The sequence below is a fragment of the Silurus meridionalis genome, chromosome 23 (assembly GCF_014805685.1).
Source record: "Silurus meridionalis isolate SWU-2019-XX chromosome 23, ASM1480568v1, whole genome shotgun sequence".
In the NCBI taxonomy this organism is placed as follows: domain Eukaryota; kingdom Metazoa; phylum Chordata; class Actinopteri; order Siluriformes; family Siluridae; genus Silurus; species Silurus meridionalis.
The window spans coordinates 9,625,161-9,641,466 of NC_060906.1; the positions used below are offsets into that span (position 1 = coordinate 9,625,161).

General features: G+C 38.6%; 1 protein-coding gene across 1 annotated transcript; it reads left to right on the top strand.

Moving 5' to 3' along the window:
• Positions 1 to 627: 627 nt before the first annotated feature.
• On the top strand, positions 628 to 16,073 carry LOC124376963 (cytochrome P450 2J2-like). Its single transcript, XM_046836189.1, has 9 exons — positions 628 to 902; positions 1,210 to 1,369; positions 1,518 to 1,667; positions 12,956 to 13,116; positions 13,300 to 13,476; positions 14,169 to 14,310; positions 14,684 to 14,871; positions 15,254 to 15,395; positions 15,521 to 16,073. Exons 1-9 carry the CDS (start codon positions 720 to 722, stop codon positions 15,694 to 15,696), a joined length of 1,479 nt encoding a protein of 492 aa, XP_046692145.1. The 5' UTR covers positions 628 to 719; the 3' UTR covers positions 15,697 to 16,073.
• Positions 16,074 to 16,306: the final 233 nt, after the last annotated feature.

Consider the following 16,306-nt stretch of genomic DNA (forward strand, 5'->3'; position numbering starts at 1 on the left):
GTCAAAGGTTAAGGAAGATTGATATGTCTTTCATTTGCTGCATCTAGGGTCCAGCAAATCTCGAAAACCTTAGTCTGCTTTGAAGTCTGTGTGTAAGTGTGTGAGTGTGTGTATGTGCGTGGGTGTGTGACAATTAGCACTTTTACTTAACACTTTTATCAATTATACTTTGGTATAATTAATAAAGACACCAAATATTGACACTTGATTTGGATTTCTCTTCTATTCGCCCATTTTGCATTTTGCTCAATCTATGTATAAAAAGTAATTTGCTTTTTGCAGCATTGTAATAAAAGATTATTTTAATAATTATATTTTAGAGGAGAATGTTATATAACACAAGCTGTATGTTCTACGTATGTCTTACTCTAGAAATATTTACAGTCCTGTGGGTTTATCAATGTGATCTTTTTAATGATGTGATCAATAACAAAATATTAAATAATTGTGGTTGAACTAAAGCTTTTGTGTTTAAAAGGGAATGTAGAATTCAGTGGGAAAAACAGCACTGGAATTTGTTTCCTCTGGAGCAGAACATAAATAACTCACAGGGGCCTCTGTGTTACTTGGAGACCACAAGATTATATCAACATGAACTTTGTTGCACTCAAACCCTCTGCACAGATGTAGACATGTTAGTTTGAGATACACTAAAGAACTACCCAAACTCATAGAGCTCTAAGTTACACCAACTGATCTATCCTCAGGCCAGTATAGCTATGATTTTACATTCTTTATACGAGCTGTTCACTTTTAAAGAATGGATGATTTTCACTGTGGCTCTCTTGTTTTTCATTTGGATTATTGGGAGGAAAAATTCACCCAACTTTCCTCCAGGACCACTGCCTTTACCTTTACTGGGAAATGTCTTTACAGGAGGTGACTATGAAACTATGAATAAGGTGAGAGTCTGATAGGGAATGGGTAAATCTTATAACTATTTGTACTGTAATTCTAAGTGTTTAAACAAATGAAGTGAACTATTTGCATGCTAATGTATTATTAAGTCATAAATCACTGATACGATTAAGATAATACACTGCACTAAACCAGTCTTTAATCAGTTCTGATTGAATAACATTTGTTTTAAAGGTTAAGTCTACAGTTAAATATAAACTTTAGAAGATAACACCATGACACAGTAAAATGTTTATTTGTAAAGGGACCATAAAAAATAAGTAATTTTAAGACATTATTTCTTTGCCCCAGTTAGCAGAACAGTATGGGAATATTTTCAGTCTCAGGAGAGGCTCTACCAAAATTGTGTATGTTTCTGGATATAAGATGGTGAAAGAAGCACTTGTAAGTCAAGGAGAAAGCTTTGCTCGGTTTGTTTCACCTTTATTTGATGACATTTACAAAGGCAGAGGTAAGAGAATCTGAGTCTTGTTCAGCTTTTTTTGTATTTAGATTACTAGTTAGCATTGAGGAAAGCCAAATATGGTTAATGTACTGTTTTATTTTACTTTTAATTCAATCTCCTTCTCCTCTTTTATATCATGGGGCGGAGAGGGCAGGTTTGTCATTTACCAATGGCTACTCATGGAAAAAGCACCAACAGTTTTCTGTTAGTTACATCAAGAGCTTTGGAGAGAGTCAAGAAACTCTACATGATAAAATCCAGCATGAATGCTACTTCCTGTGTGAAGCCTTCAAAGAAGAACAAGGTGAGTTCTGTAGCAATGGAAAAGGAAATGTCTGATTAAAGAACTTTCAGGCAGAATTTCCCAAATATATTATGGAAGTATAACGGGTAGCAATGGTGCCACACACCTCTTAGACTTTGGATTAATCCTGAGCTTGGTTTACTGTCTGTTTGAAGTATTTCATGTGATTCATGAATCTTCTTAGGTTTGCACTGGGTTCTCTAGTTTCCTCCCACCTCCTCTGTGGACTGGTTATGGTAAATTGGTCCAAGGTGTAAACGAGTGTGCAGAGACTTGTATCCAGTGTTTTAAGGATACTTCAGCTATCCAAGAATTAGATGGGAGTCACCATATCACTGCCAGCCTCACATGCAAAAACATAATTTGAGTTTTCTATGATCCTTGTGATATTGAACTTTTGAATTCAATTCAATTCAATTCAATTCAATTTATTTTTATTTGTATAGCGCTTTTAACAATGAACATTGTCTCAAAGCAGCTTTACACAGATAATGTGGTGATTAAAAGTAAATATGTTCTTTGTGAGTAAGTTTGTCCCTGATGAGCAACTGTGGCAAGGAAAAACTCCCTGAGATGGCATAAGGAAGAAACCTTGAGAGGAACCGGACTCAAAAAGAAACCTATTATCATCTGGGTTGCACCGAATGTCTATTTGAAGCAGACATACAATGTTGCGGGGTACAGTGATGATGATCAGAAGCGAACTGTATTCCTGAGTCAGTGTAGGAGACTGTTGACATTAACTACAGTCCAATCCATCCTCAAAGCTCCCTTTCTTACTCCGGAATTTCATGGAACCACTCAAGGCGTTGATGAGAAACCATCCCAAGCTGCACAGAGTGGCCTACAGTCGAAGACAACACTATCCAGAGGCAGGCCTGGATGAAGTGGGAAGATCCATGGAGGGGAGAGGGGCAGGAACAGTGGTCACTGGAGCCTCAGGAGCATGTTTAACTCGACCGAGAGAGAGAGAGAGAGAGAGAGAGAGAGAGAGAGAAGAGGGTGACAGGAGGAGAAGGATATGGATTATTAAGTGTCCTTATTGTACGAAAGTTAATGTCACTGTGCAGTTTGGACTCCGGCAAGACTCGCTATGGCAGCATAACTAAAAGGGAGAACCAGAAGGTAACACAGACATGAGGGATCTCTGGGATAAGAGACGACCCACCACACCACCGTCAACAAACCTGAGTGAACGTGTGAATGTGAGGGGACGACAGCATACAAATATCAAAGTTCACCAAACACTCTATATCCATGTTCCCTCCAGATCTGAGCCTTTACCTAAGAAAAAAATCTACTGATCAAAGGCTTGACTAAATAAATAGGTTTTCAACCTCAACTTGAACACTGAGACTGTGTCTGAGTCCCGAACACTGGTTGGAAGGCTGTTCCATAACTGTGGGGCTTTATAAGAGAAAGATCTGCCCCCTGATGTAGTCTTCTTTATTTGAGGAACCAACAGATAGCCTTCACATTTTGATCTAAGTAGGCGTGGAGGATCATACTGGTACAAAAGTTCACTCAGATACTGCGGTGCGAGACCGTTAAGTGCTTTAATCAATTAAGTGAATCCCAGCAGAACAAAGTTGCCAGTTGGGGGCCTTAAGCAAGATCCTTAACGCTCAACTGCTTGGTTGTAATCGCTCTGGATAAGGGCGTCTGCTAAATGTAAATGTAAATAGCAAGAACATTCCAAAAATTTCGATCACTTCCAAAAATCATCCACCTATTACTAATCATACACACACATTCCCAATCACATTAATACTGTGAAATAATCCAGCCATTCTCCTTCATATAGCAAAGCTTTTCTATTGCTTTCTGTTAATGATGAATGTGAGCCTTTTGTTCTGACTTTGACATCTGAATGAAGAGCAGGTAGCTTTTGCACACCAACCTTGAATTTACTTCTGGTTGTTGTTGTAGACATAGGGGGTGGTAGCTCAGTGGTAAAGGTATTGGACTATGGATCAGAAAGTCACAAGGTCAAATCCCAGCCCCACCAAACTCTTACTGCTGGGCCCTTGAACAAGGCTCTTAATCCTTAACTGCTCAGTTGTAAATAGTTCGGGATAAGGATGTCAGCCAAATGCCATAAATGTAAATGAAAATGTAGACCACACAAGGTAGACATTCAATAGCATTTCATTTGGGACCACATTTATATCTATTTTAAAGATAATGTGATTATATTTTTTTACATACATCATCACTTATTGTACCTACACACTCAGCAGCACCTGTCATGTAGGACATTTTGAAAGATCACAATTACTGCTAGTCAGAGGTGTGAAGTAACGGAGTACAAATACTTTGTTACTGTACTTAAGTAGATTTTTTGGGTATCAGTACTTTACTCCACTATTTATTTTTTTAATTTAACTTTTTACTTTTACTCATTACATTTTTACACAAATATCTGTACTTTTTACTTCTTACATTTTCAAAACTGGTTCGTTACTTTAGTTTTAATCCACTGATTTGGTGAAATTGTTTATTTTTTTTTCCCCCTGCGTGCCAATTTCAGCCGAACAACCGATTTCCTGTCATTGCCTGTCTTTTTCAATCCACTGGTGTATAAAGTCCTGACTCTCACTCACCACAGATGTAGACTAGTTTATGTAGCTAAGAATCAGCAGGCAGAAGGCAGTAAGAAGTTTAGGGTTAATGTGGATGAGACAGAGGGAGTCAGTGATGTAAACATGACTGAGAACAGACACATTCCTGATCATCATCATCTTTTCTCTGCTTGTGTTCTATATGTGGATCTTCAGCCTGAACACATTCATTAGGTAACAACATTTTTAATTCGTTTTGAATAAATATATGTGTATGTATGTACATATAATAAATATATGTGTATGTATGTACAATGGCGATCAAAATTAGAGAACAATTCTGAAATAATGTCATCTTTACTGCTCAACAGTTGAGGGAGTTTTTGTCCTGTCTATACCATCCTACCAGAACACTAGAACACCAGAACACTTTCAGATACCCCCCAGTTATTGGTGTTAATCTGGCACCTGGTGCTAATTTCCTTGATTATCTGTCAACCCCTATTTAACTGTCAGTCTAACTTCCAGTTTCACTGACTCTGCACGATGGTGGGCCTTTCTTAAGTGACTGAAAGCCTCCGGCAGCAGGTTGTCATGGTTTGGGGCCTCTCATACAGCTACATGGCAGAGTGAATGCAAATGTTTATCAGAACCTTCTTCAACATATGGTTCCATCCCTGCGTTCATCACCCAATCAGCCCTTAGTGTTCATGCAGGATAACGCTCCATGTCACACAGCAAAACGGGTAAAGCAGTTCCTTGAAACTGAAAACATTGAAATAATGACATGGCCTCAATAGAGAACCTCTGGAAAATCCTTGGCGACAAAGTTATGGCCAAGAAACCCACTACAGTCACCGAACTGTGGAGGAGACTGAAAGAAAAGTGGACCAAAATCACACCAGAGCAGTGTGAGAGACGTGTGCTGTCCTGTGGCTGCAGATGTGCTGAAGTCATTCAGAGCAGAGGCCTATACACTTCCTACTAATTGCTGACTGTTGTAACCTTCAGAAAATTTTGTTTTAATCTTTATCCATGCTACAGTCATTGTTGTTCTCTAATATTGATCAGTGTGTTTTCTGCAAAATAATGTTTTTTAAATTGCCTTAGTTATTTTGTGGAAAAGGTGTTCTGGTAGCAGGTATAGACAGGACAAAAACACCTTCAACTGTTGAGCAGTGAAGATGACATTATTTTAGAATTGTTCAATTGTTTATAAATTGTTCTCTAATTTTGATCGCCAGTGTATGTACAGTGGTACCCCGCTTATCGACTTTAATCCGTTCCTTAAAACCGGTCGAAATGCGAAAAGGTCAAGAGGGAATGTAATTATCCCATAAGAAATAATGGAAAACCAATTAATCCGATACCCATTTTTTAACATTTTTTTGTTTTTAGCAGTATTAATACTAAATAATACAGGTACATAAAAAATACTGTATATAATTGCTATGCAGCGTTATGAGCGGAGCCAAAGCCGGAGCACAGTTCGCTTTGGTTTAACGAAAACACGGAGAGTTTAACACAAAACACACACACACACACACACACACACACACACGGCAGTCCATAGAATCCCGACAAACGAGAGAGAGATATCCGTGGTACGCCCTGGAGGGGCGAGGTCCATGGGTGAACGCACGGGAGGAAAAAGGTTACCCGGGGAGAGCGCGTGGATTCCGGAAGGAAGAGACGCATAGGAATACGTGTGACAGGGAAAACACAGACAGAGGTGTGAAGTAACGGAGTACAAATACTTTGTTACTGTACTTAAGTAGATTTTTTGGGTATCAGTACTTTACTCCACTATTTATTTTTTTTAATTTAACTTTTTACTTTTACTCATTACATTTTTACACAAATATCTGTACTTTTTACTTCTTACATTTTCAAAACTGGTTCGTTACTTTAGTTTTAATCCACTGATTTGGTGAAATTGTTTATTTTTTTTTCCCCCTGCGTGCCAATTTCAGCCGAACAACCGATTTCCTGTCATTGCCTGTCTTTTTCAATCCACTGGTGTATAAAGTCCTGACTCTCCCTCACCACAGATGTAGACTAGTTTATGTAGCTAAGAATCAGCAGGCAGAAGGCAGTAAGAAGTTTAGGGTTAATGTGGATGAGACAGAGAGTCAGTGATGTAAACATGACTGAGAACAGACACATTCCTGATCATCATCATCTTTTCTCTGCTTGTGTTCTATATGTGGATCTTCAGCCTGAACACATTCATTAGGTAACAACATTTTTAATTCGTTTTGAATAAATATATGTGTATGTATGTACATATAATAAATATATGTGTATGTATGTACAATGGCGATCAAAATTAGAGAACAATTCTGAAATAATGTCATCTTTACTGCTCAACAGTTGAGGGAGTTTTTGTCCTGTCTATACCATCCTACCAGAACACTAGAACACCAGAACACTTTCAGATACCCCCCAGTTATTGGTGTTAATCTGGCACCTGGTGCTAATTTCCTTGATTATCTGTCAACCCCTATTTAACTGTCAGTCTAACTTCCAGTTTCACTGACTCTGCACGATGGTGGGCCTTTCTTAAGTGACTGAAAGCCTCCGGCAGCAGGTTGTCATGGTTTGGGGCCTCTCATACAGCTACATGGCAGAGTGAATGCAAATGTTTATCAGAACCTTCTTCAACATATGGTTCCATCCCTGCGTTCATCACCCAATCAGCCCTTAGTGTTCATGCAGGATAACGCTCCATGTCACACAGCAAAACGGGTAAAGCAGTTCCTTGAAACTGAAAACATTGAAATAATGACATGGCCTCAATAGAGAACCTCTGGAAAATCCTTGGCGACAAAGTTATGGCCAAGAAACCCACTACAGTCACCGAACTGTGGAGGAGACTGAAAGAAAAGTGGACCAAAATCACACCAGAGCAGTGTGAGAGACGTGTGCTGTCCTGTGGCTGCAGATGTGCTGAAGTCATTCAGAGCAGAGGCCTATACACTTCCTACTAATTGCTGACTGTTGTAACCTTCAGAAAATTTTGTTTTAATCTTTATCCATGCTACAGTCATTGTTGTTCTCTAATATTGATCAGTGTGTTTTCTGCAAAATAATGTTTTTTAAATTGCCTTAGTTATTTTGTGGAAAAGGTGTTCTGGTAGCAGGGTATAGACAGGACAAAAACACCTTCAACTGTTGAGCAGTGAAGATGACATTATTTTAGAATTGTTCAATTGTTTATAAATTGTTCTCTAATTTTGATCGCCAGTGTATGTACAGTGGTACCCCGCTTATCGACTTTAATCCATTCCTTAAAACCGGTCGAAATGCGAAAAGGTCGAAGAGGGAATGTAATTATCCCATAAGAAATAATGGAAAACCAATTAATCCGATACCCATTTTTTAACATTTTTTTGTTTTTAGCAGTATTAATACTAAATAATACAGGTACATAAAAAATACTGTATATAATTGCTATGCAGCGTTATGAGCGGAGCCAAAGCCGGAGCACAGTTCGCTTTGGTTTAACGAAAACACGGAGAGTTTAACACAAAACACACACACACACACACACACACACACACACACGGCAGTCCATAGAATCCCGACAAACGAGAGAGAGATATCCGTGGTACGCCCTGGAGGGGCGAGGTCCATGGGTGAACGCACGGGAGGAAAAAGGTTACCCGGGGAGAGCGCGTGGATTCCGGAAGGAAGAGACGCATAGGAATACGTGTGACAGGGAAAACACAGACAACCATGCACCAAACACCTTCACATACCAACAATAACCGACAAGGAGTTTGGCTGAATGAGGGGTTCATATAGGAGCTGGGGATGAGTGAATAATGAGCATTGTGTGCATTGTTGAAGCAGGGGGCTTCAGGGAAAGCGGAGGTTTTGACAGCCACCGAAGGGGACATATTTAAGTTTTGGGCACCTGAGCAAGCCCTTAACTCACTACTGCTCATTTAGTAAATGAGATCATTAAGAGTCGCTCAGGATAAACACTTCCAACAGGAAGTGGCTATATCTCGCTTTCTTTGTCTCTCTATTTTCTCTATCTAATTGTCTTTGTGTCTCTTTTAGTAAATGTCTCTGTCTCACTGTATATGTCTCTCTCTTGCTGTCTCTCTATTTGTTTCTCACTCTTTCTAAAACTGTGTCTGTGTCTCTTTGTCTTTGTCTCTGTCTTTCCTGATTATATACATGTCTAACAAAGTTTTGAGTTTTGAAGTAATGCCATTAGTGATCTATGATGAAAGACTTCCCTGGTTCGATTCTTACCTTTAGTTTCATATTTAACATTATAAGAAGTTTTTAAAAACAACAATGAAAGGTCATTAAAATTGGTTGCTGGTAAATGCTATATCAGTGGTGCAGGTGTTGAAGATGTGGTTCTTGTACCTGAGTCACTTCTCATAGACTTCCGGTTACTGAGAGAATGTACAGGGAGGAGAAGTTTTGACCCTCTACCATCATGATCTAAGAGAAAACACTGGTCTCCTAACTATAGAAAAGCCAAGAGTCCAATAAGCAAAGGCTTGTTTGCCTCTCCTGTGTTGGCGTAATGGTCAGTGAAGTGGTCGCTGCTATCTGACTCACCCGGTTCGATTCCTACCCTTAGCTTTCCTTTAAATTGTTTAAAAGGTTTTAAAAAAGAACCAAAAAAGGTCCTAAAAATTAGGTTCTTGCAGGAGATCCTGTGGCTCAATTGGAAGAGCTTTACCTCTGGGTTGAGAGGTTGCTGGTTCAAACCCCGGCCAGGGCTCAAAGTTAAAAGTGTGGAAGGTGTCAGGAATGGCTGCGTGGAAGGTTGGATGTGGATTCGGAGGGCGTATCCTGAAGCAGGGGGGCAATATCCGGGCATCTGCCCCCCCAGCGTCTGAGATGCTGAAAACAGGTGGTTATGAAGCAAAAACGTCCAAAAAAGTATCGACTTAGTTTTACATATATAGGAAAAAATTCTGCCAAAAACCTATCACCCTTACTTTTTCTGAGGCTGTGAAGCAGCAGGTCTTCACAACTTTTGTTCACAGTCACCCACTCCATTGCTCACCACACACTACTTTCCACCCAACTTACCCAGTGTGGGGACAGGCCAGATTCGAACCAGCAACCTCTGAGCTCAGAGGCAAGGCTTTTATCACAAAGCCATCAAGTCCCACAACACACTTTCTTTTTTTTGGGGGTTTATCCTTCGTTTCATGCTTCAAAGCAAGAAATTCAGACCAGACAGAAACACAGAAAGCAGGATTCGAACCCTGAACCACACCAACAGCAAAATACCTTAACCCACTGAACCATCGGGAAGGACCGGCTGCAACAATTGTTTAGAGCAGGTCTATCTTTTCCTTCAAACCATCAACACAAGAATATAATGCTAAAGACAGACTTAGGAAGCAAACCCATATCGTGACTAGCAGGGACAAAACAGGATTCGAACCCTGATTCACACCATTAGCAAGGCACCAGCATTAACCCACTGAACCATCAGGAAGGACAAGCAGGGAAGCTTGTTTAGAGCAGGTCTATCTTTCTTTTTGACCCATCAAAACAAGAATATGAAAATGTAGGAATCAGGAATTTAACTAGCAGACAGAAAGCCAGGTTTGAATCCTGACCACCAACATTAGCAAAGTACCAGCCTTAACCCACTAAGCCATCAGAAAAAAACAGGATGGGAAGCTTGATTAGAGCAAGTCTATCTTTCTTTTCAAACCATCAACACAAGAATTTAACGCTAAAGAAAGATGTAGGAAGCGAATACAGATGTAAGTAGCACAAGTTGAACCTACATTGTAACTAGCAGGAAAAAACAGGATTCAAACCATGATTCCCACCACTAGCAAGATACCAATGTTAACCCATTGAACCATCAGTGAGGACAGGCTAGGAAGCTTGTTTAGAGCAGTACACCTATTTTAAAATAACAAGACTTCTTGTTTTACATCTTATACAATTCGATAGGTCGGATTGTATCGCTTCAGAAGTATAAAGAGTACCTGAAAGTCATACTTGAGTAAAAGTATACTGTAGATAACTCACTCACATCATTAAAAGTTCAACTTGACAATTCCAATATGACTTGAGTAAAAGTCTTACAGTATCTGATTTCAACAGTAATTGAGTATTTACTCACACTAAACATAGGCTCAACAATGCACTAGTCTTCAACACCAAGACAGGTTTTATTTCCTAATATTCAAACTCCATTCTACCCCCTAACACTGCATTAACTAAGATCAACACAACAGCCTCTTCAACATGCCAGATTAAAAGAAAGATGAAACAATTTGGGAAAAAAAAGACAAAGTAGTAAAGCAATCTTTTAAAAAGTGTTCTAAAGAGAAAAATCTCCAATTAACAAATACAATTACTGTATCATGTCGCAAAGTAAAAGAACCATTAGTATTATTGGGCAAATTAAATTCATTAATCAAAAGTCAATAAGAAAAAGTTTAATAAGAAAGCAGGATTCAAACCATGATCCCCACCACCAGCAAGATACCAACCTTAACCCATTGAACCATCTGTGAGGACTGGTTAGAAAGCTTGTTTAGCGCAGGTCTATCTTTCTTTTCAACCTATTAAAAACAAAAATATATCGCTAAAGAAAGATGTGAATCCTGATCGTGACTGGCAGGCAGAAAGCAGGATTCGAACCCTGAACCCCACCAAAAGCAAGACACCTGATTTAACCCACTGAACCATCAGGGAAGACAGGCCAGGAAGGTTGTTTAGAGCAGGTCTATCTACCTTTAAACCATCAACACAAGACTATAAAGCTAAAGAAAGATTTGGGAAGCAGGAACATAACCTACATCGCAACTAGCAGGCAGAAAGCAGGATTCAAACACTGATCCTCAATATCAAGTCAAGTGAAGTCAACAGGCTCTTATTGTCATTTCTACTATACACAGTGGTACACAGTACACAGTAAAAACGAGACAACGTTCCTCCGGAACCCTGGAGCTACACTAACACTAACACTAACAACAACAAGCTACATAAAGTGCATCGAGTGCAACCTAGTGAGAACAGTGCAGACAAAAAACAATACAGACAGACAGTGCAGACAGAAAACACAAGACAACACAAGACAAGACACAAAACCTGAGATAGCGCCAACTAGTAAACCTACTGTATACTCTGAATATACAGTACTGTATGAGCAGAACTGTAAAAACTGTACCCGGGACTGAATATAAAAAGACACAATGTAGTGCAAAAAACAGCAGCAGTCAAGATGTGCAAAAAACAGCATGTAAACAGTGTAGTAAGGTAGAGTATAAATAATAAATAAATGATGGTGGAATGGGCTGAGATGAGTAATGAGTGTGTGTCGAGTGTAAGTCTAGGACTTCAGTGAGGCACCAGCCTTAACCCACTGAACCATGGAAGAGATCAGACTGGGAAGCATGTTTAGATGAGGCACAAGCCTTAAACCACTGAGCAACCACTGCTGAAAAGCATGTGTGCTTTTTTGGAGGGTTCATACTTTGTTTCATGCCAGCGCAGTAAGAAAGAAGGCATGTAGGACTGGCTTTGAAACCTTATCACCAGCGTGGACTATATTAAGGACCATGTTCAGGCACAAGCCTTAACCCACTGAGCTACCACAAAAGTGCTTTTTTTTTTTTTTTTTTTTTTGGTGGTTATCTTTCATTAAAGACCAGGAAATCAAAAAATTAATCCAACACAGAAAGGACAGAATTTAAAATGTTTTCAGAGGGGACAAGGTCCAGAAGTTTTATTTACCAACACAGCAACCAGCTCGACCAGTAATCAAACTCTCAAACTCATCCTTGTGGGGACCCTGACATTAACCCACTAGGCTATCTCATCCATCCATCCATCCATCCATCCAATTATCTATCTATCTATCTATCTATCTATCTATCTATCTATCTATCTATCTATCTATCTATCTATCTATCTATCTATCTATCTATCTATCATCTATCTATCTATCTATCTATCTATCTATCTATCTATCTATCTATCTATCTTATATGATGTGAGGTCCAGTTAACAGCTAAAACAGGTAGAAGTAATAACTACTTTTTACTTAAGTACATGTCAGAGCCAAAACTTCTTTACTTTCACTTGAGTAAAAAAAGTATAATCAGTACTTCAACTTTTACTCGAGTATTTTAAAACATGAGTATCTGTACTTCTACTTAAGTAAAGGATGTGTGTAACTGACCAATTCCAATATGACTTGAGTAAAAGTCTTACAGTATCTGATTTCAACAGTAATTGAGTATTTACTCACACTGAACATAGGCTCAACAATGCACTAGTCTTCAACACCAAGACAGGTTTTATTTCCTAATATTCAAACTCCATTCTACCCCCTAACACTGCATTATCTAAGATCAACACAACAGCCTCTTCAACATGCCAGAATAAAAGAAAGATGAAACAAGTTGAGGAAAAAAAGACAAAGTAGTAAAGCAATCTTTTAAAAAGGGTTCTAAAGAGTTTTAAAAATCTTGAATTAACAAATAAAATTACTGTATCATGTCACAAATTAAAAGAACCAATAGTATTTAATGGGCAAATAAAATTTATTAATCAAAAGTTATTTTTCATTAACAGAATAACTCAGTAAAACGAGAAAGTAGCCAAAAATTATCTAAGTACAGTAACAAAGTACATTCACTCAAATACTTTACACCACTTTACACAGCCTTTTGTTGTTGTTTCCTCATCACATAAAAAAAAAATGTTTCTGCACTGCAGGATGTCCATTCGACCCTCTGACCAAGATCAATAATGCAGTAGCCAATGTGATTGGTACCCTGGTATATGGGCATCGCTACGAGTATGATGACTTCCAGTTCCAGAAACTTCTACGCATGAGTGCAGAGTCGGTGCATCTTACAGGCTCTGTGTGGAATGAGGTACAGGATTTAGTTTTAAATGCTTCTAAACAAACATTCAACCTCTCCTAGCTGGGCTAATGAATGTGTTAAATAATATTTAGAGTTTAATACACTGAACAAATCCCAACATTCATTAGCAATAAGCAGTACACGCTCATGGATATTATTATAAAGCAACATACTGTGTTTTTCTGTTTTCAGCTGTACGATGCATTTCCAAGCATAATGAAAATCCTGCCAGGGCCTCATCACACTATAATAGCAAACTATCGCCGACTGGCAGCATTTCTGGGAGAGAAGACTGAAAAACACAAACAGGACTGGGACCCGAATGAGCCTCGAGATTACATCCACTCCTACCTAACCGAAATTGAGAAGGTAGTCACAATGCATAAAGAATATTAGTTTAATAATTAGAAAATATTTCATTTAGTATTGGGTTATTACAAATAGTCCAGAGGACAACATACAGTAAATACACAATGTGTGGCCAAAGTCTGTGTTTCATTGCCAAAATGTTGGAACAAAGTTAGAAAAACACAATTGTATATAATGTTTTAGTATGCTGTCGCATTTCAGTCCAATCCAGTACCAGCATGACAATGCTCCTGTGCACAAACCAGAAAAAACATTGTGTTTTATGGTTGGGCTGGAAAAACTTGAGTGACCTGCACAGAGCCCTGACCTCAACCCCAATGAACACCTTTGGGATGAACTGGACCTAACTGAACCTCAGACCACCTCACCAACCATCAGCACCTTTTCTTAGTAATGCTCTTGTAGCTGAACAAACACAAAGTTCTCACAACCATGCTCCAAAATGTAATTGAAAATCTTTGAAGAAGAGTGGAGGACACTATAACAATAAAAGTGAAAACAAATGCATGTTCATGCTCATGCTTTTAGAAAGGCCACATATGTGGCCTTTCTAAAAGCATATATATATGCATGTTCCTTTATTATTTTTGTACTGAATTTTCAGTTTAATATGCATTTTTATTTAATCATTGGCCTTTATATATTTATGTGTTGTACTTAATGAACAGCTCATGCACCTTTTTCATCTTCAGAGAAGCAATGATAAGGAGGCCCGGTTCAACACTGGCAACTTGGAATGGTGTATGGTGGACCTGTTCGAGGGAGGAACCGAGACGACAACTAACACACTACGCTGGGCTCTGCTTTACATGATCAATTATCCACTGATACAGGGTATGCGTTTCTGCCTGCTACACTATATGTCCCAAAGTATTTGGACACCTGAACATCATACCCATATGTGCATGAGTGCATTTTGAAAATATCACAGACTAAGCCCCACCTCCACTCTTCTGGAAAGGCTTTCCCGTAGAATTTGGAGTGTGGTTGTGGGGGATTAGTGATAGTTCAATCCTGAGAGCTTTAGTGACATCAGGTTTGTATGAGGAGGCTTGGGGTGAAAGGAATTAGTATACAGACAACTGTGAGGGATGCCACATATGGGCGTGATGAACAAGTGTTTACAACTCTTTCGTGCAATATAATGTGTATTAAACCTGTTTTTACAAAATAAATTAGCCATAAAGCTGCCTTTTCATATAATCAGAGAAAGTCCAGGAGGAGATCGAAAGTGTGATTGGACAGACACGTTTCCCTACGATGGCAGACAAAGCCAGCATGCCATACACTAATGCAGTCCTTCATGAAGTGCAAAGGAAAGGTGATATTGTCCCACTGAATATGGCCAGGGTGGCTACAAAGGACACTACTTTGGGGGGATATTTGATCCAAAAGGTAAGGAGGAATGCACACCTGTTCCTTTTCACTCTTATTCATGTTTGAGTTTCGGTGTTTGTGATTGTCAAGCTTTTGTTGAGTTCTCCTCTGTTCCTTGCTGCATTTGTCACTTTGTCATGCTATTGGCTCACGGCTTTAGTCTTGTTTAGTTTTTTGTTTCTTGCGTCGCATTCTCCTGTTTATTTGCACTTGTCTGCACTTCCACCTTTCCCACCATTACCTGACTCAAAGATTTTTTTATCTAATATATGGAGAAAAATGTTTCATTGATTTAATTAACTGATTATACTATATTATATATAATACTATCTATTTAATAAATAGCCCCAAATCCTTGATTTTATCATTATGTTTTTAAGGAATTTGTTAATGATTTTAGGGAACCATAGTAATCGCCAACCTCTCTTCTGTGCTGCATGATCAAACCGAGTGGGAAACACCGGACACCTTCAATCCAGAGCATTTCCTGGACTCTGAGGGCCATTTCCGCAGAAGAGATGCATTTATTCCGTTCTCAACAGGTACTGTGAAATGAAATGGTTATCTAACTTTTCTTAGTACTGCAAATACATATTATATACACTTTATAAAACTTTGAGGCACCCATTTATTGTTGAAATTAAAAAAAGGCTTTTGTGCATTGTAGGGAAGAGAATGTGTCCTGGTGAATACCTGGCTCGAGTTGAACTGTTCCTTCTCTTCACCTGCCTCCTGCAGAAATTTACATTTCAACCTCCACCTGGAGAAGAGCCTAGTTTGGAGAGTCAGCTCGGGTTTACAAAGGTCCCCATGCCGTATAAGTTGTGTGCCTCCCTACGATAAAACCAGAAGAAAAGCAGGTTCAGGGATTAATATAGGGGTTAAAATCGAACTTTACTTCTATTCCAAATGCAAAGCTCCTGTAATGCTATTTACTTTTGTTGTAAAAGTGTTTGATTAAACAGAGAAATTGGCTTATAGATAGTTGTCTTGCACACAAAGCTAAATTCTTAATAATGATTCAAATGTTTACAAATGTAACATAATGTATCACAAATATCTTTTGGGATTTCTTTAATCATGAAGCTGATAACAAGCTCGTAAATGGAATTAGGATTGATAGTGTAGAGGAAGAGCTACAATATTTGTAGTATTGATTATTTCTGGCTGCTGATTGGTTGTTAAGAATATTTTGAGCTTAATAGTTTTATATATATATATATATATATATATATATATATATATATATATATATATATATATATATATAATTTGACGCTATTTGATTGCGAGGGTCAAATTGTGACGTCTAGAAGACGCATCCAACAGACAAACTCCTGTAGCTCAAACTGCTAATAAAGTTCATGCTGTTAATGTTTGACTGGTTAGAACTGTTTAGGCAGCAAATAGGGACCAACACAATATTATAATGTTATAATTTCACAATGCTATA